This window comes from Convolutriloba macropyga, chromosome 13 (assembly GCF_964194025.1).
Source record: "Convolutriloba macropyga chromosome 13, txConMacr16.3, whole genome shotgun sequence".
In the NCBI taxonomy this organism is placed as follows: Eukaryota; Metazoa; Xenacoelomorpha; order Acoela; family Convolutidae; genus Convolutriloba; species Convolutriloba macropyga.
Genome location: NC_134480.1, coordinates 32888423 through 32910878, shown reverse-complemented (window position 1 = coordinate 32910878; position 22456 = coordinate 32888423). Strand labels below are relative to the sequence as shown.

Below are 22456 nucleotides of genomic sequence, written 5' to 3'. Positions count from 1 at the left end.
AACTGTTTCCCAATCTCAATCGTATGCTGTTTCGATAGGTTAATTTTTCAAATGTGCGAAACCACAGTCCACTTGGTCTGAGGGCTAGTGTTAATTCTATTTCCATTTACATAAGCTAATCGATATTACTGCGTTTTAGGAACAAATTTGACTATGTTACACCCGCAAAATCATTATTTACTGAAATGGTTTTCCCTAATCTTAATTTTACATGAGCCGCATTTTGCTACACCAAAAAAGGTGTAACAGGTTTGTATATTTAAAAATTTATATGACCCAATTCATTGTAAAACAGCATTTTAAAACCTAACAAAATTGATATCTTATTCCCTTATAAAAGGTACATGCATTTATAATAAGTGCTCTCGTCTCTTATCAGGCTCTATCTTATGTTAGTCTTTATTAACCTGCAAACACGTATGTTTTCGCACAGTCCCGAAATAAAAATTTTCCCACAGTGGGCGGGTAGGGGGGTTAGGAAACGGTTTGAAAACAGGAATTTTAGCATGCGTTAACAGGTAGTTTACAAGCGAGTGCTTAGCACTTGAAAATTGAAGACAAGACAATGCAAAGTATTTGAAATATAGCAGCATTCACATAATAAATAATTAGCAAATTGAATTCATTGGAAAATATAAAAAGCACATCTTCAAATTTAAACTGAGCCTTGGCCAAACTTGTGAACTGATAGCCCACGACTAGGATAAAAAGCTTAAATATTTTGTAAATGATTTTGAATTCAAAAGTTTTACCTCAGAAATTTAAAATGAACATATTAAATTCACATTCTAGTTGCCTTTTGCAAATATGAACACTAACATTGCCAAAGCTCAGCTTAAAAATTAAATTCCAGGAAAAATTCTACGAAAGCCTGCAAAAGGCTCATTGGGTAGGTAAAATAAATTTTTATGCGGGTAAATTATGCAGTTCATTTTCAGCTTAGTTTAGTTTATTAGTTCCCCTTATCCCTGAGCACATAGCCCTTCCCAGAGCATCGAATCGGAGAAATTGAATGCCTTCGAAGGGTCTTTGGCAGCCTCCGCGGTCAATTGGAGACCTAAAACAGTTCTTCGTTTAGACAACACCATTAATCCACACGAAAATGCACCATGGTCTTTTGTTATTAAAATGTACCAAGAATTCCACTCCTACGTGATTGGAAGAATAAAGGCTACAAATATAAATTTGATTTAAATCAATCGGTTGACCCCCTTGGATATACCTCTAAAATTCATACAACGGATTGGAAAGAATAATAATTTGCCCTTGGAATAAAAAAAAGGCTTTGAACCCGTATTTAGCATCCAAGATACTAGAGAGAGAACAAAATATTTAAATATAAGCACAGTTTTATCATAAGATCACTTTATTCTAAGTCACTTCTGGGACAAATCTTTGATCATTTGTCAAAGCGGTTTGATTAGATCTTTCGTCAGCTTATCTCAAGAGAGCATCCAAAAAAAAATTATCAGGAGGGAATAAGCAGGCGCTACTACTGTGAAAATGGACCTGTACTGCATTCGAACCCGCATATCTTATTTGCAAGCCTGGTGTTCTAACCATTGCAGCAACCGGCCTTAGGGAGAGCTTCTTATCAAGCTTATCTTATGCACAATATACATTATGTTGTTCTCTGTCAACCTTCTAAATTTAAGGCTCAGTAGCCATAGGATTTAAAAGATCTAGCGAAAAGGTCTATCGCTTTTGGAACCGAAAAACTGGTATAATCAGAATTATCTGCGCTCTAATGATTACGCAACACTTCACGACACCCTTTTACAAGTGAAACGTTCAAATTTAAGTTTTAAAACATAACCGGCTATCCGGGTCACCCATAAAACAACTTTCTTAATTTCATACTAGATCATATATGATTTCCCAGAGATCAAAGTATCAAACAAAGAGTTTGGAAGCCGAAAATTAAATTTCATTTTCGTAAGACGTTGGAAAAAAGTATTGGAAATGACACTGTAATTATACGACAAAAAACATTGACTGTTGTAAAAAAAACAAGTATAATGTAGTCAGTTAAACATCTTAAATCGCATGTGCAGTCTACATTTGACTATTTGGATGCGCTTAAATATTACGCAACTTCTGACTTCATACGTACTTAGAAAAAGTTACATGCAAAGTTCTTTCTTTCTTTTCTTTGGTTTCATACCAAGATCGTGCTGAGAAATCAAGAATGGAGCATGAAATCTTATATGATCCTTGTATGAAATCGAAACTTCAAACCGGGTAACGTCGCGCGAATTGCTCTCAAATGACTGGCAGCACAGGGAAGCTATCTTAGCTTAATTGAAGGGGGAGGGATGGGGTGAGCATGGGAGAGGTCGGAAGGGTGAGCGCACACTTAGAGACTAGTGGGCCAGCCGTAAGGCTCAAAGAGAACTTAATGCACTCTCGGCTTTAACTGTTTATCGGGTTACTACTAACTGCTATTCTGGCTGTTAGTACAGAAACCAGAAAGATTTCACGCATAATGTTGAAAAAGCGGCAAACTGGTAAAGCGAAAAAAAGTTTGACGAAGTAAAAAAAAAATACGAGCGCAATAATAGCCGGCTGAGAAGATGAGGGCGGCTATTAATTAACTATTGATAATTTCAAAGCCGCGAACCGTGAGATCCTTTTAAAATACGGACGCCATTTCTCATAGTCGGATCAAATCTACTTTTTCAGTTTGAACTGAAAAGGAAAGATCAGCAGAAGTCCAATTTGAGCTCAAATTCAGGTTAGTACTTTCAATTGAGACAGAGCTTAGTAATTGAAATAAGAAGAGATTCAATACAATGCAAGCAGCCCATGAAGAATACAAAATTTATTATTTGAGTTTGCATCAGTTCCCTGTTGAAAACTTATCTTACGTAATACTCGGGACAGGTGATGGTATTGAAAATCGAATTCTCATGTTCACTTATTTGTCAGCTAACATCTACCTTATGCACAATTTTTTGCATAATTAAATATAGATTTTCTACAAAGTTCAGTTTAATCAATTGCAGCTGTTTTTACCAGAAAATGTAAAAAGCTAACACTAAGAAACCAACATTTGTAAGATAGATAGATACTCACATTATTTTTTCGAAAACTATAAAATCAAAAGAGCAAAAGCAGATACAGTACCCAAAGAATTTAAAGTAGCAACAATTTGGGCTCAACATCGGAGAAGTAACTCTCAAATAACATGATATAGTAATCCTTACAGAATTATGGGGTAAAAAACACAACTGGATACTTCCAGAATAGGCTGATGAAAATGTGTGTTATGAAATCCTGACTTACTCAAATTAATATAACTAAACGTTGAATAGTAAGCATAACAATATCGATAGTTACCGTTGACAAGGTGAGAAAAAAGCTCGTTTGAATTGAGAAAATTCCTGCCCTTTTAATCTCGTTAACGGTGATGGTCAACTTTCAAACATTGATCGAACCAGATCACTTAGGTATTCAGACACAATCTGAAAAATCGCTATCTTTTATTATCTGAGAAGATCAACCTGCAAACGATTTCGAGGGAATTGCCAAAAAGTGCTATAACTTGAATTACCCTCAATACCTTAAATTGTTTCTGTTCCTCTAGTTCATGGCTCGACAAAGAAAATAATGCCATCATGGCTTAAAAATTCTTTTTATTTGCAATTACTTAAATTTCTCTGATCCAATAAAATTTTCAAAATTTTCATCGAACTTTTTCATCGACTTTAAATGAAATTTCGTTTACTGTGATCACCTGGCATTCCTTTAACTGTGGATCTAACTAATATTTGAGGGGAATACTTTAAAAATAAGGGGGATTTGATCCCCCAACCGCTGGGTTTGGAGATGCACTTTCAGCCCACTCTTATCTTAAATGAGTTGAGATGCTTAGATTGGTAATGAGAGAGCAATTTAGATTACGCAAAGCTCAAAATGTAAACATACCAGGCAGATTGCCGGAAAATAGCCGCCGTTGATTCCAATAAGCATGATTGGGATCGAAAGAATAGAAGATATTGAAAAAAAGATTTTTGTACAAAAACATTTTTTAAGTCCGATTTATTTTGATGGCATTTCGTAGTTGAACATAACGTACTTCTGTTTCTTAGAGAGAGGCTACAGGGGCTACTATCAATACCAATAAGCATTAGAGATGGTAATTAAGACTTATAGGAACGACGTTCAAATAGCGGGCATCTAAAATTGGGCTTTATGGGTTTATCCCGTTTCTACTTCTGACTTCAATTTTTTATACTGACTCTGTTCATTTTGAATTGCTTTGCTGAGCAACTGATGTTCAAAATCACTTTTTGCAGAATGAGAGAAGAGAGAAACTAGCCTAGAGAAGTCAAAAATATATCACGCAAAATGTTGAAAAAGCGGCAAAATGAGGTAAAGCGAAACATTTTTTTATTCGACGAAGTAAAAAAAAACATAGCAGGACAACTCCTGACGCACAATTCAAAGAATTTTCATTGACTAAACACAAAACTAGACCTAGAACGGACTATGAATGGATTGGGAAAACCATTTAGAAAAAAATCCGATCCAAAAAATTGAAAAAACAGTAAAAATCAAAGTGAAATTGCCGCATGTGAACAAAAAACCACTAGCGAGAAAGCGAATTTTTGTTCAAACACCGTTTTCTCACTCTACTTAAATTTAGAGCAAAAAAATTTCACGCCACAAAACCACTCGCTTTTTCGCTGCATTTCCTGCTTCGGCGTGACCAAAATCACTACTCCAATTGACTTCAAAAATCATGAAAATGTGTGAACAGATCTTAAAAAAAAGACAGCGCCCCAATACAATTCAAATTCTTTGAATTGTAAAAAATAGGAGCGCTATAATAGCCGGCTGAGAAGATGAGGGCGGCTATTAATGAGTGAAAAGTTAATGGAAGCGTCAAATTGTCCAATCAAAATTTTGCATAAAGACACAGGACTACAGCAATTGCTTCAAACGTTGTTCGATAGCAAATTAGCACAAAATTAATACTTATTAACCATCTTATTAACTTATTAACCATCTTATTAACTTATTAACCATCTTATTAACTTATTAACCTTACTTATTAACCATCTGGTGCTGTCAAAGCCCTTATATCGCTAACAAATTTTGAAAAAACAATGAAACAAAACGTAGCTATGGTTTTTAGCTGATATTCGGGCGGCAAAATGGTCCATTCTGTATGTGATAACGGTTCAGAAATTTTAAATTTGAAAATATAGGAAACAGCATAGTTAAAATTTTATTATTATTCTGACTTCTTAAGCTGTAATTGGTTAATAGGACTGCTCTTCACTGCATTAGAGTCATATTGATCCCCTAAATACAACTACAAAAGGCTTTAAGTAGACTTTCACTTCATGCACACAAATGTTTCGCTAACTATAATTTTCATGAATACAGTTACATTTTGCTCTCGCCTATCATCCTTCACCCCATTTAACCATATTCACCTCCAGTCTAAAGAAACATTAAAAGCATCACAAAAGATTCTATTTTAGGATGTTCTTAATCGCTAATAACAGCGCGGTAACTATTTTCTCCGCCGTTTCAAAGACGTTGACACTGAGATTATTCTCACCTTTGAGTAACTTTTTGTTTGCCTCCACAAATGTGAACATGTAGTATGGCTTTCCATGTTGAGCACAGAATTTTAGCAGTCTAGTTTGAAGCTTTCGAAGGTTGTGTCTGGGCATGCGCGGGAACAAGTGGTGCGCAGTCTGGAACTGAAGGCCTCCGTGGAACCAGTCCAGCCACTTTGGGCAATCCACATCCAGAGTAGTGGCAATTTGAGTCTCGAAGAAGCCGTGGCTGTCTTCACCGTACTGCACCTGCAAATAATTAATACGGTATCGTCTATAAAAATGGCTTTCACATCACAGCACCATAGATATATTAAAATGCTGCAAAAGATTACAATGTTCGATTTGCCGGTACAGCGATCCAATTCGGAGTACAACTAAATTCAGATGACAATTTTGATTAGACACACTGTTCAGACAAAACAGCCGAAGAATTAAGAATTTTGGAAACCACCAGAAAAGCCGTAGTGGCAATACCTGGACAAGAACAAGCCATTCAATAAAAAATAAAAAGTTCTGGAGTTTATCAGATATCTTAAGTGCATCTTCCATGAGCTAAATGAGTTTGCAAGAAAAATAAAAAGTTGCACAAAAATGCCTCTTTATTGACAATTTTCAGGTTCAGAAAAAATGCTTTGTTCATAGCAAAAGCTGAGCAAAAAGAATGTTAAACAAGTGAACTTCGTTGTTAACGACAATCAAAATTGGGCAATTCTTTCGTGATTTCGAACAATTTTTTAAAACTAGCAAGGTAAAATATTGAATAAAAATTCAGAAAAATAGCGTAGAACGGTTAACTCAGTATATTAGTTTATAAAAATATACTGAGAATTACATTGAAGCCACTTAAGGGAGGGAAACAATGGACCTACGAAAAATTGAAAGATTGAAAAAAACGAGGTTGTAAATAACCCTGCAACAAATATAAACCAGGAGGCTCAGTAATGTGCGTTCGCACATAATGTTCCGACACAGACAATCTGCATTTTTGACTTAATGGTCTACCAAATGAGGAAGAGAACTTACAAAAAATAACACATCGTTCAACAAACAACTAAGTGAAAAAAATAATGCTGGATTAGGGGGCCGATGAGACTTGTCATTAATGAGAGTACTAGACAAGACTAACATAAAAATCAAATAATAGCAAGCATTAATTACGACCGAAACTCGATGTCTATATTAAAAAAACCAGTTAACAAAATGAATATGGAATCAGATAAAACCTGAATTCAACAAATTAACCTGTACTTCATTAGATAAGATACAAGTAAAAAAAAACAGTTAACGAAATGAATATTGAATCAGATAAAACCTGAATTCAACAAATTAACCTGTACTTCATTAGATAAAATATGAAACAGGTCAATGAGGAGATTCGGCAACAGGTCAACAATAAAGAGCGAAATGGGCAAAGTTCAAATATACGTTTCTATTTTAACACCCAATTTCAATATAATTAAGACCAAAATGTATCAACTCGACTGCTCATTGAGAAGCTTAAATTATACTTCATAGGAAGCAATTGAGAAATGGCATTATCCATACGTCAGACGACTACCAGAAGAACGGCAAAAACGAAAAAAAAAATGAATTAAAAATAATAACGCGTCGCAACCGTTAAAAGCATAGGCTATTCATGTAGAATATTAATTGCTCATTTTTCCACCGAAAAATGATGGCCCACCACTACAATAGTCAAATAATGTGGCAAGGAAACCAAAAAAAGCAGAAATTGGCAAATACCCAAAAATCACTTTTCTTATGAAAAGTCCAGAAACCATTAGTTGAAAATAAAATCATTTAAACAGTTGAATGACGAGAAAGAGGATGAGATCATGCTTCACAAGGAAGAAGATGTGATCAGTCAAAAAAGAGTCCAAGCTACAAAAATGGCAGAAATAAGACAGTGATAAACCTGCAAAATCCACCGATTTTTAAAAACAATTTTTTTTAAATTCAAACAAACCAAAACCTGTCATCTTAAAAGAAAAGAAGATTAGACTGCAGCCACTCAGGAAATCAGCTGTGCCTGTTATTAATCAGGATGAAAAATAAGACGTCAAAAAATCAACAAAAAGACAATAAAAATTTACGAAAAAATATCAAAGTTCTGAAGCTATTAAAACTAGAAAAAACACTGAAAACCATTTAAAATTTTACATTGATAAAAAAGTATTTTTTGCATTAGTCTCCTTTGATTTCAAACGGGTCTTCACTATGAAGGTCTTTGTCAGAAAGACAACAAAAAGAACCACAAAAATTAAAAATAACCGGCAGATTGCCGGCAAATATCCGCCGTTGATTCCCATAACTCTATTGGGATTGAAAGAAAGAAAATATCAACAAATATTAATTTTTGTATAAAAACATTTTTAAGTGCGATTCATAGGAGCGCTAAAAGAAATAAAAATAGGAGCGCTATAATAGCCGGCTGAGATGAGGGCGGCTATTAAACAATACAGAAAACTCCCGAAATACCTATGAAACATTTTTAAGCTCTACAGACATCAGCCAAAAAACATAATCAACACCAGAAATATTTTTTCAAGCAATAGGAAGTTGGTGAGCGCTTCAATATTGAGGCTACACTACTGGTCAACAATGAGAATGAAATTGGGAAGTTCAAAAATATTTTCAAAAATTGAAAGTCATTAAAACCGTTAGCTAGACTGAAATCATTAAGATGTTCCCTTAAACTATCTGACAAGCAACTAAGGCGTTTGATTCTCAAGAATATGCCGTATGACAACCAAAAGAACGACAATTAGAGTCAAACAAAAAGTTGAATGAATTTTGCGAGAACGGTTTCGCAGCCGTTAAAATTCAATGAAATCTTAAAAAAAAGGTTCTTTTTCGCTTTTATTGCCAATTGGAGCTCTCCTTAATACGTTGAATTGAATAGCGAACAGAAAACAACCTACAATATAGGTAAATATGCAAAAATCACAAAACTTGAATGAAATTTTGTAGAAAGTCAGGAAACCATTGGCTAACCACTACTGCTGGTGTTTTGTACTTCACTTGGAATGAATTTTGCCCCGTACGTTTTGAGACTAAGCTACATGTGGACATAAGATAAAAAATTGTCAACCTTCAAAATTTAACTGACAGTTTTAAAAAAACAAATATATATTCAAAGTCGTAAGAGGCATTAGATACCAACAAAGCATTTTATAGTTTCACCTATAGCTCCTAAAAAGCCCAATTGGACCTTAGATTAACAAGACAGAGCCATGGGGCAGCAAAAAGACTAGAAACCAAAAGACTAAAATAACCTGCAAGCCTCCTCTATCCCTAACAGTAAAATCAATAAAATTGTTGTTAACAAATTTAACAAATTTTAGCAAAGTTCCAAAAATACGGAAACTATGAATGAAAACAACAGAATTCAGTCTACTTTTCACAAATATTTAAACCTCGATCCCCCTGTAAAAAAATCTTTTTATTCCATATTCTACATTGGACGGGCTTTCTAATGATAACAGTCTCAATTCTCTACGATGAAAATATCGATCGACCAAAATTGACTGAACAAAAAACCGTTTGATTATATAGTTCCTCCCCCCATAATTGGGTCAGAACAATAAAAAATTATCACAAGGACGCATAGTAGCAATGCTACTATCATAACCTCAGGTGTATAGGTGTTAACTGCTGCATAGGTGGTGTGAAAACCTCATATCACAGCTGTAACGGCATGTAAACAGTACTAAAAATCAGAGACAAAGACAGTTAGAACGATATTGCAAAGTTAAAGTAAAAAATTGAAGTTACCAAAAATCGAGCATTACCTGTTCATCGCGTTTTTGAGGACAAAGAGTTACATAGTTAAACAAAAAAAAGGTTAGGCGTAAAAAGGTTAGGAAACTAAAAATAAAAATGTCAACAAAGGTTCCGTATAACGTGATGAAATGTTTCACACCGTCTTAAACGAAGTATAAAAATAATTCACAACGATAGCAGATAAACAGGCCTTTTTGAAGAAGTTATATCAATTGGTTTCAACAGCTTGATCATGATCAGCGCACATCAGGAAAATCATAATTTTCGAAAATAGCGTTCACATTGCTATAAGCAACATTATTAGCAGTGATTACAATCTTATCACGCATGTCAAAATATTTCACTCTCAACAACCAAAAAATCAACTTCCACGAACTGCCAAAAAGGGCTCTGCCTTTCTCTAATGGACCAATCCATAACAAGCAAATATGATTACCACATTGCCTTTAGCAAATAAGCAACTATATCAACTAAGCAACATACAATTCGCTGGTGAAAACGGACCAAATACTCAGCAAGCAACTGCAGACAAAAACTATATTCGCGAAAAACCTATTCCGAAAAAGTCGATATCTACGACCGATGAAGGATGAATTTTGAAAACCGCACGAAAAACTAAATGAAATGCAACAGATTTTATTGTATCCTTAAAATAAAGCGAGAGAAGTTCGCCTTCTTGTATTTGAACAAAAAATTGTGTTGAAGTTCGACCGTATCCTATGTCAACAAAAAGCTCCCAAATTTTGCCCAACCGGTAGTTATTGCAAAGACACGTTTCCATCAGCTGATAGATTGTGGTTGACGGACAAGGAAAAAGAACTTCAGAATATAACATGATCGACTAATATGCATTATCTAATGCGTTAAATAGCGTAAGTTAAAACATACCCGGCAGATTGCCGGAAAATAGCCGCCGTTGATTCCAATAAGCATGATTAGGATTGAAAGAATAGATATTGAAAAAAAAGATTTTTTGTACGAAAACATTTTTTAAGTCCGATTTATTTTGATGGCATTTCGTAGTTGAACATACTTCTGTTTCTTAGAGAGAGGCTACAGGGGCTACTATCAATATTAATAAACATTAGAGATGGTAACTAAGACTTATAGGAACGACGGTCAAATAGCGGGCATCTAAAATTGGGCTTTATGGGTTTATCCCGTTTCTACTTCTGACTTCAATTTTTTATACTGACTCTGTTCATCTTGAATTGCTTTGCTGAGCAACTGATGTTCAAAATCACTTTTAGCAGAATGAGAGAAGAGAGAAACTAGCCCAAAGAAGTCAAAAAGATATCACGCAAAATGTTGAAAAAGCGGCAAAATGAGGTAACGCGAAACATTTTTTTATTCGACGAAGTAAAAAAAACATAGCAGGACAAGTCCTGACTCACAATTCAAAGAATTTTCATTGACTAAACACAAAACTAATTAGAACGGAGTACGAATGGATTGGGAAAACCATTTAGATAAAAATCCGATCCAAAAAATCGAAAAAACAGAAAAAATCAAAGCGAAATTGCCGCATGTGAACAAGAAAACCACTAGCGAGAAAGCGAATTTTTGTTCAAACACCGTTTTCTCACTCTACTTTAAATTTGGAGCGAAAAAATTTCACGCCCCAAAACCACTCGCTTTTTCGCTCCACTTCCTGTTTCGGCGTGACCAAAATCACTACTCCAATTTGACTTCAAAAATCATGAAAATGTGTGAACAGATCTTAAAAAAAAGACAGCGCCCCAATAGAATTCAAATTCTTTGAATTGTAAAAAATAGAAGCGCTATAATAGCCGGCTGAGAAGATGAGGGCGGCTATTAAAAATGATGCAACTAAAAAAGCGTTGACAAAAAGAAAACAACCGAATTACGTCGGACAAGTTGCTCTCAAACGACTGGCGCGTGGCTGACTTTTTTGCAGAGAAATATATTAACTAGTGAAGTGGGGGGGGGCTTCACACTGAAATGCATGTCTTCTCGGTCGGAAGTTCAGTGAATCGCATACTCAGAGAATAAGCGCGTATCGAAAAACTAGCAAAACAAGTTTTGCCCAGGAAAGCAAAATAAGCAGCAAATGAGCAGATCAAAAGCAGTCGTGCGTTGTTTTAACCATTGCTTACGTAATTTATTTGAATCGCTCTCAAACTTCTGTATCAAAACGCCCGAAAAAAACATCAGAAATTTACAGAATTCGATTGAAAGTCCCAATTTAAAAGCAATTATTTCCCACTTAAGGAATGAATTATCTGATAGAGATGAACAAATTCTAGCTCTGACAAATCGAGTTGATGATTTGGAAAGAAGAGTCCTCGAATGTGAGAAATATTCATCCAAAGATTGATATATTTTGACCAATCTGTCCCTTCAAAATAGCAACGTACCACTTGCAGATCAAGTTTCTTTTTCGAGAAATACTTGAACAATACAACCCATCCAAGCAATTTTAAAGCATGCCATGATCTCGGAAAATGGAAGTATGTGTTTTGCCTCAAAATATTTTTGTAAAACTCGTAATTTGGTGAAAAAAATTAAACCACTGGAAGAAAATCGAGGTTGGCAAGTCAAGTAAATCCCCTTAACGCAAGCTCTATATACAGGAATGAGCGCTTACCACCTCATCAGCTCCCAATTAAGAAGAAAGCTGACCAATATGGTTTGATTACTGCAACAAAAAATTGTAGCGTACAGTCTTAACAAAACGCGGCAATAATTTTAGCTCAGTTGTGGTAAATTTCCGTAAAGCAGTTGATGATACACACTCCTGGAGTCAAAGAAAACTCCAAGCGCCCTCGAGGCTCATCTGTGGAAGCATTTGGAGTAGCAAACTCAAAAAAATTCTCGGTGTCCGCCGATGATGAGGAAATGTTCTATAGCAATGACAAACTTTGATTTCGTTCAAAAAACTTGATTTAATTTTTCTAAAACAATGATTGCAATGGGAAACAAAAATAAGCAAATTAAATTTGACTGCAATCAGAACCTCCACTGCGCATTATACACTCAATTTCCCTGATTTACATTGTTCTTTTTAATGCTCGAAAGACTAACAACTGATAACCTTTTTATCAATGGTAAGGAGACAATTTTGAATAAAATTAGGTCACTTCAGAAAAAAATCAAGACCAGCTGACGTACTTGGTAAAAACTTGCAAACTAAACTCAAAATACTCTGTCTCTGCCAGACTCGGCCAAAAGATGATGACGCAGTCGAAGTGTATAAGATAAACGGATACTGTCCAGCACAAGTTTTGAACAGACATAAAAAAAAGGTTGAGGAGTCGCAATTTATGTGGAGTAAAACTGCAGTTTAAAAATTATAAAACTGAGCAAATGGAGAATTAGCTGGTAAAAGTTCAAGATCAAAAATCTTGAACGTTCTTCTTGTATACCGCCTACCAATCACAAAACTGTCAGTATTCTTAGAAGAAATTGAAAAACAATTGAAGTAACGATCAACTTAAATGGATATCCAAATGTCAGCAGAGATTTTATTCCTGACACACTGAATGATATAGATGATATATCATCACGATTCAACCAGTGCAATAATAGTACAACAATAGTGGGCTCAACTACATCAAAATGCATAGACCTAGTATTTGCTCCCAACAAATTGTCGAACAACAATCACGGATATAAGCGATCACTATCCAGTTTTATAAGAGCTTCCAAGTACAGAAAAGACAGAACCAAGAGCACCTGATAACTCTCTATCCAACAAATTAAGATTTGGATGACGCTATTGCTGCAACAAGAATTCTCTCAAAAATTAAATCATCAATTCGCTAAATTGCAAGCAGGTGATCTCAATAGTAAAAATAGAAAAACTGTCCGAACATGTAATGCAACGTCTTGAAGATGTAGTGCCATTGAAACCTTCCGTAGCACACAAGAAAGTTCCATGGTCAGATAAAAAGGTGAAAAAAGCTTATCTTTGAAACAAGTATTACCAGCACTGGCTAAAAAAAAGCCAAGACCAGCTGACGTACTTGGTAAAAACTTGTAAACTAAACCCAAAATACTCTGTCTCCGCCAGACTCGGCCAAATGATGATGACGCAGTCGAAGTGTGTAAGATAAACGGATACTGTCCCGCACAAGTTTTGAACAGACATAAAAAAGGTTGAGGAGTCGCAAATTATGTGGAGTAAAACTGCAGTTTAGAAATTATTAAAACTGAGCAAATGGAGAATTAGCTTGTTAAAGTTCAAGACCAAAAATCTTGAACGTTCTTCTTGTATACCGCCTACCAATCACAAAACTGTCAGTATTCTTAGAAGAAATTGAAAAACAATTGAAGTAACGATCAACTTAAATGGATATCCAAATGTCCGCAGAGATTTTATTCCTGACACACTGAATGATATACATGATATATCATCATGATTCAACCAGTGCAATAATAGTACAACAAAAGTGGGCTCAACTACCTCAAAATGCAGAGACCTAGTATTTGCTCCCAAAAAATTGTCGAACAATAACCACGGATATAAGCGATCACTGTCCAGTTTTATAAGAGCTTCCAAGTAGAGAAAAGACAGAACCAAGAGCACCTGATAACTCTATCCAATAAATTAGGATTTGGATGATGCTATTGCTGCAACAAGAATTCTCTCAAAAATTAAATAATCAATTCGCTAAATTGCAAGCAGGTGATCTCAATAGTGAAATGAAAAACTGTCCAAACGTAATGCAACGTCTTGAAGATGTAGTGCCATTGAAACCTTCCGTAGCACACAAGAAAGTTCCATGGTCAGATAAAAAGGTGAAAAAAGCTTATCTTTGGAACAAGTATTACCAGCACTGGCTAAAAAAAGCCCAGCCAGAAAATAGAGAAGTCTATCAAAAAAGAAACGATGCAGCATCAAAACTACGCAAGGCCAAGAGAAAATTTTATAATTTTGATATTAGGCAGAAACCCTTCCATTGAATCATTATTCAGTTTCTATAACGAGTTCTGCTAGTTATCTTGAGGGAAAAAATTTATGCAGACAAAATGAATATTTTCTTTGCAAACGTGGGACCTTATTTGGCACCAAATTTTCTAGAAACATTATCTATTCCTTTTGCTGGTCCCAATGTCTGCCATATTTTTAAACATCCAATACAGTACCAGATGAGGTGTTGAACATAATAAAAATCATACCAAAATAAAACTTCAGCTGGCCAAGACAACATAAGTTACAAAATTTGAAAAATTTCAGGTCCATTTTCTTCTCGAAAGCCTTAAGCTGTATGTTTAGCCGGAACAATAGAGAGGATACTTCTAAATTTTGGAAAATGACAAAGGTCGTTGGTTGTCATAAAAGTGGTGACGCTTTTGTACCAGAAAACTATCGACCAAAATGTTTGCTAAATACAATTAGCCCAATTAGCAAAATTTTTTAAAAACTAATATGCACAAGAATGTTAAGTTTCAATAAAAACAAAATCTTAACCCAAATCAACTTGGTTTTCAGCCGAGTCTGAAATGTGTGGACGCGGTGAAAGAACTGACAGAAGAAATCCGGACAGTAATGGAGATCAAAAGTTCTGGACATTTATGCTTGCTTGATTTGAAAAAGCTTTTAATACATTAGATCAATTTTTCAAAAACTTGGATACTTAGGCTTTCGTGGTAAAATATCTTATCGAAAGCTAGCTGAGTTACACAAAACAAAATGATCTATGGAATAACTCGAAATCAAAGCAAAAGTCGACAACCTATGGAGTTCCACAGGGATCGATTTCGGGGCCAATTTGTTTATTTTATATTTCAATGATCTGCCTAGTGCCGCAATGGATGGCAGAATTGTTCTTCATGCCGATGAAACCAGTCTACTTTGTTCCGGTGAAAAATCTGAAGTAGTCTTAGAGAAAAATGTTAAAGTATCCCAATGGCTATCCTTAAATAAGCTTAACTTGAATGCAGACAAATGTGAAATCATTTGCTTTGGAGCCAGCAATGACACACCAAATGATTTCAACTCGTTGAAATGATTCATGCAAATATCTCGCCATACATCTTGATAAAAATTTAATTAAGACACCATATAAACCAGGTTAGAAGAAAATTGACGCCTTTCTGTGGAACGATTTATGAGTTACGTAATTTTTTTTATCACGCAAACACCTTCAGATTGCCCTAGAAGCATATGCAAAATCAATCATCAACCATCAGCGTTTTAATCTATGCCGGTACTTATAGGTCAAATCTATAAGATATTTCAACAAGATTTTCAAAAACGAATAATGAGGGCAAAATTTTTTTGTAAAGAAGTTAATTTCTGTATCAGAAATTTTCCGTAAAAACAACATCTTCTCAGTATTCGAACTACACCTTTCAGCGGCTTTCTGTGAGTTATTCAAAAGAAGAAGAGATGGTAGCTATGGTAATTCTGTTTATCTAAACGCCCAATTTCAAGTAAAATATATACTAGAAGAGCATCAAGTGCTCTTAAACCCACCACGAAAGCGGACAAAATTTCAAGATGATTCTCTTAGGAATAAGTTAATAAAAGCTTTTATTATCCTGTAATCTATAAGAATTCAGCCAGCATACTTGAAAAAAAACAAAGCCAGCGTTCAAAAATTTTTCCAAAAATATCAATGATGCCTATGTAGAGAAATTTCACCTTTTTTCGCATTGAGAAGTGGCCCAAGCTGAAGGTTTTTATGTAAGGTTCTTATTTTGGCAAACGATCGAAGAGAAATGATTTTCTCATTGGTAGTCTTTAGTGGAAGAAGGTTTATTTGCTTTTAAAATAAATACATCAACTTGTACCTGTTACTAATCCAACTAAACTCAATTCAATCAATCAATAAGACCAACGGCCCTTTAATTTTATCCTTCCTCAGCAGTTTCTTAGCAAAGTACAAATTTCCCCAGAAGTACAAATAGACCAACAAAGCTCTAGGAGAACAGCAAAGCAACGTATTGACATGGCTCTAACAGTTTAAACCGCTTCTCGAGACGAAGTCACCAAAATTCAAGGCGAGCAGAAATATCAACAGTAAAAAAATTGCAGGTTTTGTGAAGTCATATTAGCCACAGAAGACGAATCGATCAAAAATTAAATAGAAAGACCAACATGACATACATAATAGCTATAAACTTACATCTCAGAATGATTAAACATCAGATTTGATTTTAGCATTGCACTCGATTAATAAAGTGACTTACTTGATTTTTTCACATGCCAAAATTACTCAATAATTATCTAAAATACTATCATAACATTTTCTCTGTTGGGATGTATAAAGATATGTCTCAGGTACATAACTATTTCTTTTTTCAAAATGGCAGCAAAAAGTATACAAAACAATCGAGAGTGACAAAAATTGATAATTCGTTATTAAATTTCATTTTACGTTAAACGGAAATTTAAGAAATAACTGGCTAGTCATTATTTATACATGCTATGTTAGTTCAAGTAATGATCAATCAAACCTTTCTTTCGAGTTCCCTTATTAGCTATAAGATAAGTGAGAAAAAAGTACTTTCACTAATGGTTCAACCATTCACCATGCTTGTACTGCTAATCAGAATAAACACTTTCTATTTATAACAGCTTAAAAACTTTAACTACTTTTTAGTTAAAAATTTCCATTTCAATAAAATCCACTTCAATAATTTGTACTGACGGTCTACCCTGTTTTGGCCCCTGGTGCCGTACAAACCCCCCAGTTCCAGATATTTATACAGAATGTTGTAAGAAAATGACAAATGCGTGCCTTCGGGGGGATACTAATTATATCCCCAACTAATAATATGGGGGGGGGGGGGGGGCCTGAAACAGAATAGATTGGTTTTTCGTTGAAACAATCGGGTTAATTGATATTCTCTCCTTCACTTATACGAACTTCACTTTTAGTTTGACGATGAAAGATAATAACTGGAGTTAGATCTCTAAAGCGTAGAAAAACAAACCAATGATTTCCATTGCAAGTTCAAGTCCGAAATTTAAGGTACACATTTGATTATGGAGAAATGCCAACTCTTTTCAGGCCAATCTTGATTCACGTTTGCTACAAACCTGACTTAAATCGAGGATGTGATATGGTATCCCTGTGCAAAAAGATGGCTAATCAATTATCTGATCACATGCAGGTATAAAATACGTTATTGGCGTTCATTTCCTATCTTACCCTCAATTTGCAAATATGACGTATATCTACCGTTATAGACCTAACAGATTGTCTATAGAATATTATTTGCCATCAACAACTTGCGGAGCAATCTTTGCATCTACATTTTGAAGACGAGCTCTTCCTTCAATAAAACAGGCGGATGGAAAGAGAACTCTAACTCTCCGGTAGTTTTTTACCCTCATCATAGATTTTTGCACCTTTATGATGATGTATGTAAATAAATTCCAATAGATGGTCACAACTGCTATTATGAAAAACTCTACCCGTGCAAAATGAGCATTTAATGGTTCCCGAGTGGTAATAAAAAAATAATCATGGAGGTGACAAAAATTTTCATGCACAGCATGCAAAAATTATCCAATTTACAGCTAGCGAAATTTCAACTAAAACAGGCACCAGTTTGTTCACACACGCTCATCTAATTATTTTTTTCGCAAGTGGGAGGAATAGGAAGCAAATTAAGACATGAACATATTAAGGCAGTTTAATTCTTACAGCTTAACGATAATGTTCAAACGCATTTCCTTGCTTGAACGTTCAACCGGAATTGTAACGTTTGATTATAGATTCAAATCCATGAAAAAGAGGCAAGCGAAAAAAGGAAATTATCCCTCTATTAGAGTTGTCAAAAACAGCGTACGCTCCGCATGTTAGCGTGAATGAACGCATGCATTTAATACTGCCATTTTGATCGTAAGTGGGTCAGTAAAAGAAAAGTAGATGTAGCATGTGCTGGCATTATTAGGAGCATCGTTAAAACCATTCATATATATCACTTGCTGTGATAATCTTGTTGAGAAACTCAAAAATAGTAAAAGCGTTGAAACGTGACAGTTTGCTCTTCAAATATTTAAGATCTAATGCATTAGATTGGTCAGTACCACTAATCTGTTCACGTTTCAGATTGACGTCCACTGTTCAAAATGCCGTTTAAACAAAATAAACAGATAAAACGGCTAAGTTAGAAGGCCATGTAGCATTGCTAAAACTTTAAACTAATATCCGTCAACTTATTCAACCGCACGCTTGTTAAATAAACCGAAGCTAACTTGTTTGGCAAGCCTCATATAATTTAATAATTTAATGTCTTTTAAAGTACCGTACACGTCTGAACAAAAAAACAACGCATGTAATTTAATTAGATTAAAAATTGTCCCATTTCTACTGAATACCACTGACGTATTTGTTTTAGCAACGCATTCATTAGACGTAACACTGCGAACTTTTTTTACTGCGAGTTTTTAGACGGGTACACATGAAAGATTGAGAGTAGTCTGGTAGAAAAGAATTGCTCTTGAAAAAGTTCACAAGCACACATGACCAACATTTTTGAGAGTTTATCAAGGGTCGGCTGACAACTTACACACTTCAAACAATACATCTACAAGCGGCTTTTAATTCTTGACATTTCAGAAACAGGTGAACAATATCTATCAGTTATGCTCTATCTTAATGTACACTTCTGAATTAAGCAGACCATAAAACACAACTATCTGAACATATTTGTAAACTTTAAATATTCTGGTACAAATTCGAATCAACTGATATCACGGCTCTTAGAAGAGGATGATTCAAAGGAGTTAGGCTAAGTTTGATGATATCTAAATCTTACCAAGATCAATTAAACCACGATCATGCTCCGTTTGTGTTACATTAGGTTCACAAACCTTTCAACTTAGAATGCAATACTCAGGTCGGTGAAAATAAAGGAGTTCCAAAATGATCATAGACAACTAAGCAAAAATTGGACTTTTTCTGTTACAGCCCCCAAGCACGCATTTTTGCATCCCTCACGTGTTAAAGTACCAATCTCACTGATACATATAAAGTTACTTTAGTTATTCTGTTTGCAGATGATACAAAATTAACTCCTTTAAGAATGCAGGCAATTGAAGTTGAACAAAAATTCAATTATTAGCAAATGGCTTGATTCAAATAATTTAGGTCTCAAATTAGATTAAAAAAAACAATACAGATGGGAGTTAAAACAGCAGCAAATGCCTCAGACAGTTTCTTTTTTAGACTAGGGAAATAAAAAAAATGAACCAGTTTGTAAGTAACTCGGAATACTTGTTGATTCTAAGTTATCTTTTGTCAGCCATATTGAGCGGTTAAGAGGAAGCCAAGAATGCGGTATTATTGCAATGCTGAGAAATTTTGTGCCTAGGAAGCTGTTAGTACAACACTGAATCAAACATTGGGCATATTGCTCAATATAGTCTTAGTCTACAGCTACACTAGGTACTCTTCGCTCTTAAAAAAATTTGAAGTTCATTGACTTCAAAAAAGAATCGATTCATGTGGGGTCGGACAATTTCTTAAAACACTCTAGATTGACTTTCTATGATCTGCACATTTATGAATTAAATTTCCTTTGAAAGCAATCAGTGGCCTTCATTGTATAAATTTTTGTAATGACTTATTGGTACCTTATACTATAGAACGAGAGACAAGAGGATCGGCAATTAGATTACTCAACATTTAAGCAAAAAATAGAGCGCTATTCAATGAAATTTCGAGCATCAACACTATACAATAAATTTAAAAGCCTAGGAATTGTTATGGCGGACTTTGAACCAAAGACGTATAGTAAAATTTCTTTTTTAACCATAAATTGAAGGATTCCTATTTGATTTGCAATCACGCTCTTGAAAGATTTATCTAATGTTCAACTTTTGTTTCACAATGTCTATCTCCCAAACAATATTAAGTTGTGATTTTAAATTTTTGTAATTGTTATTTAATTAAATTATAATAACCAACTCTGGGGTAGACTGAGAAGTGGATGTCTATAACCTCGTTGTCTGTCCACTCCAATGCAATATGATGATATGTTGTAATTTTTACGTAGTTTTTTTTCATTGGAGGAATTAATTCTTTCTCTGTTATAAAGGGAAATAACGTTTTGGTTATAATGCATGCACAGAAGAAACTTTGTTTTATTCGATTGAAGTTTTCGTTACAAAAATTGGGCTGATCAAGTGTACTGTGAAAAAACTGCTTTCGATTCTCTCGGTCATTTCGGTAATGAAAATTAAGCAGGGCTTGATCTTTTAATTGTCTTTACCTTCAATGTTCAGATTTCTAGACCGAAAAGTTCTGATCAATAATTAGTGGTTATTCCGTGTAGATAAATTGTACTTACTTCATCATATACTGTCATTGGGAAATGAGACAAACATATCTGCACATGTAAGAGACCAGCAACTGCATGGCTCAACAACAAACAGGCGAAAGCCACAGGGACTGAGGAACACTGACTGTGAAGAAGAATGAGCCAAGTCCAGAATACCGCTGTTGCCACCATCTCTGTTTTCTTGTATTCGCACTTCTGTAAAATTTAAAACCGATTAAATTTCTGTACATAATCAAGCACTATAATTTCTTGGTTACATTATGCAGTAACATTTCATCTACTACAGTTCCAATCGAAACTTCAACAGTGGGACGCCAGCGCACAGAGCGTGTCGCGGAGGCAGAGTATGAAACAACCCAATAACAGATGGCACTAACTCTCCTTTACCTGAATACAGATATTCAATCAATGCAATTACCATTTTTTTAGTATTTGACTGCTCACCTTAACAAGAATGTAGATTATGCTCTGTGCATACAAATTGAAACGCGCTAAGGCCATGATAGGGTAGAATAAATAATGCTGATAGGATACAAAGAACCGAGCTACTGCATCGAACGCCATCACGCGCTTGTGGTAGAAACTGTATATTGATTCAAAATATTTAGGGGTTACAGCAAACACGGGTAGGTGTTGAATGTCGGGGTCATGCTGCACAACGTTGGGTACACTATGATGAGTATTATGCGAGTCCTTCCACCATCCTATTGAAATTCCTGTAAGCAAAGGACCCACTAAGAATCCGTACATGGTATCGTGAAATCTATCATGAGTGATTCCATTGTGTCCAGTGTCATGACCGAGAAATGCTGTCTGCTGGAAGAAAACTCCCAGCATGAATCCTCCAAATAACTGCACAGTAATATTATTGTACCAAGATCCAACAAGGTACAGTGAAACGGCTATAGCCAATAAAGAAAGAGATACCATAGTTTTCATAAAAAACCACGCGAAGTCCGTATTCATCAAATCACTATTGTATATATCATCCATAAAGTCTTCATAAGCCAGAGCGAAATCCGATTTTCTCTGCCCAATCAGATTTCCAATTTTATATTTGCTGAGGTAGAGGTAACTGCTTTTTGGATGGTACGAGCGGAAAATTAGCGATGCGTCGCGACCCGATAAGTTACGTATAACATCTTCTCCGCCGGGGTGTCTAGGAAGCCAATCAGTAACTTTATATACACAGGAATCAATTATTATATAAACATTCTTCTTGTCAGATTCGGCGAGTTTGTTTACTTCGGCAAAAGTATATGAATTACTAATTGGCTCTTTCTTTTCACCTGGACACATTTTGGCCTCAATTGCAGCAATCTCTGAAAAATAGAACTGAAGATCAAACGTATTTAATTTTTAGACTTTCGTAATTGATTATTACTGAATTTTTTGCTATGTAGAACAAGTTATCTGTTTGCGAGCGAGAAAGCGAATCAAAACAAAGAATTGCTCTGCTTAATAAATTTGCAAAACAAAAACAGTTAAACGCTTGGACAAAACGGTTCTGTAGAACTGTCTTATCTGAAAGAGTCAATGTAGGATAATCAATCGGCTGGGCAAATATACACATACGTTGGTATGAAAGATACTTTAAAAATAATAGCTCTACGTGGCACGACAGGTTGTGAATTAACAACAACAACAACGATATTATGCGAAGGATATAAACGTTTTATATTTAACTAACAGACTATTTGAAAACTAAATTTACAGCTCAGCCGTAGTGATTCTAGCAAGCGTTTGGATTATAGCCACCCAAGCACGACAAATAACAAATTCTCCTAAACTTTCAGATCAAAGAGATATTTTGATAATACTTTATCAAAATTCTG

The 22456-nt window shown here is 35.0% G+C and overlaps 1 protein-coding gene across 1 annotated transcript; it reads right to left on the bottom strand.

Annotated features, from left to right (window-relative positions):
• Nucleotides 1-780: 780 nt before the first annotated feature.
• LOC142352046 (uncharacterized) lies at nt 781-21972 on the bottom strand. The gene is made up of 4 exons (XM_075404393.1): nt 21066-21972; nt 20631-20816; nt 5573-5822; nt 781-1057 (listed from the first exon to the last, which is right to left on the bottom strand). Exons 1-4 carry the CDS (start codon nt 21918-21920, stop codon nt 963-965), a joined length of 1386 nt encoding a protein of 461 aa, XP_075260508.1. The 5' UTR covers nt 21921-21972; the 3' UTR covers nt 781-962.
• Nucleotides 21973-22456: the final 484 nt, after the last annotated feature.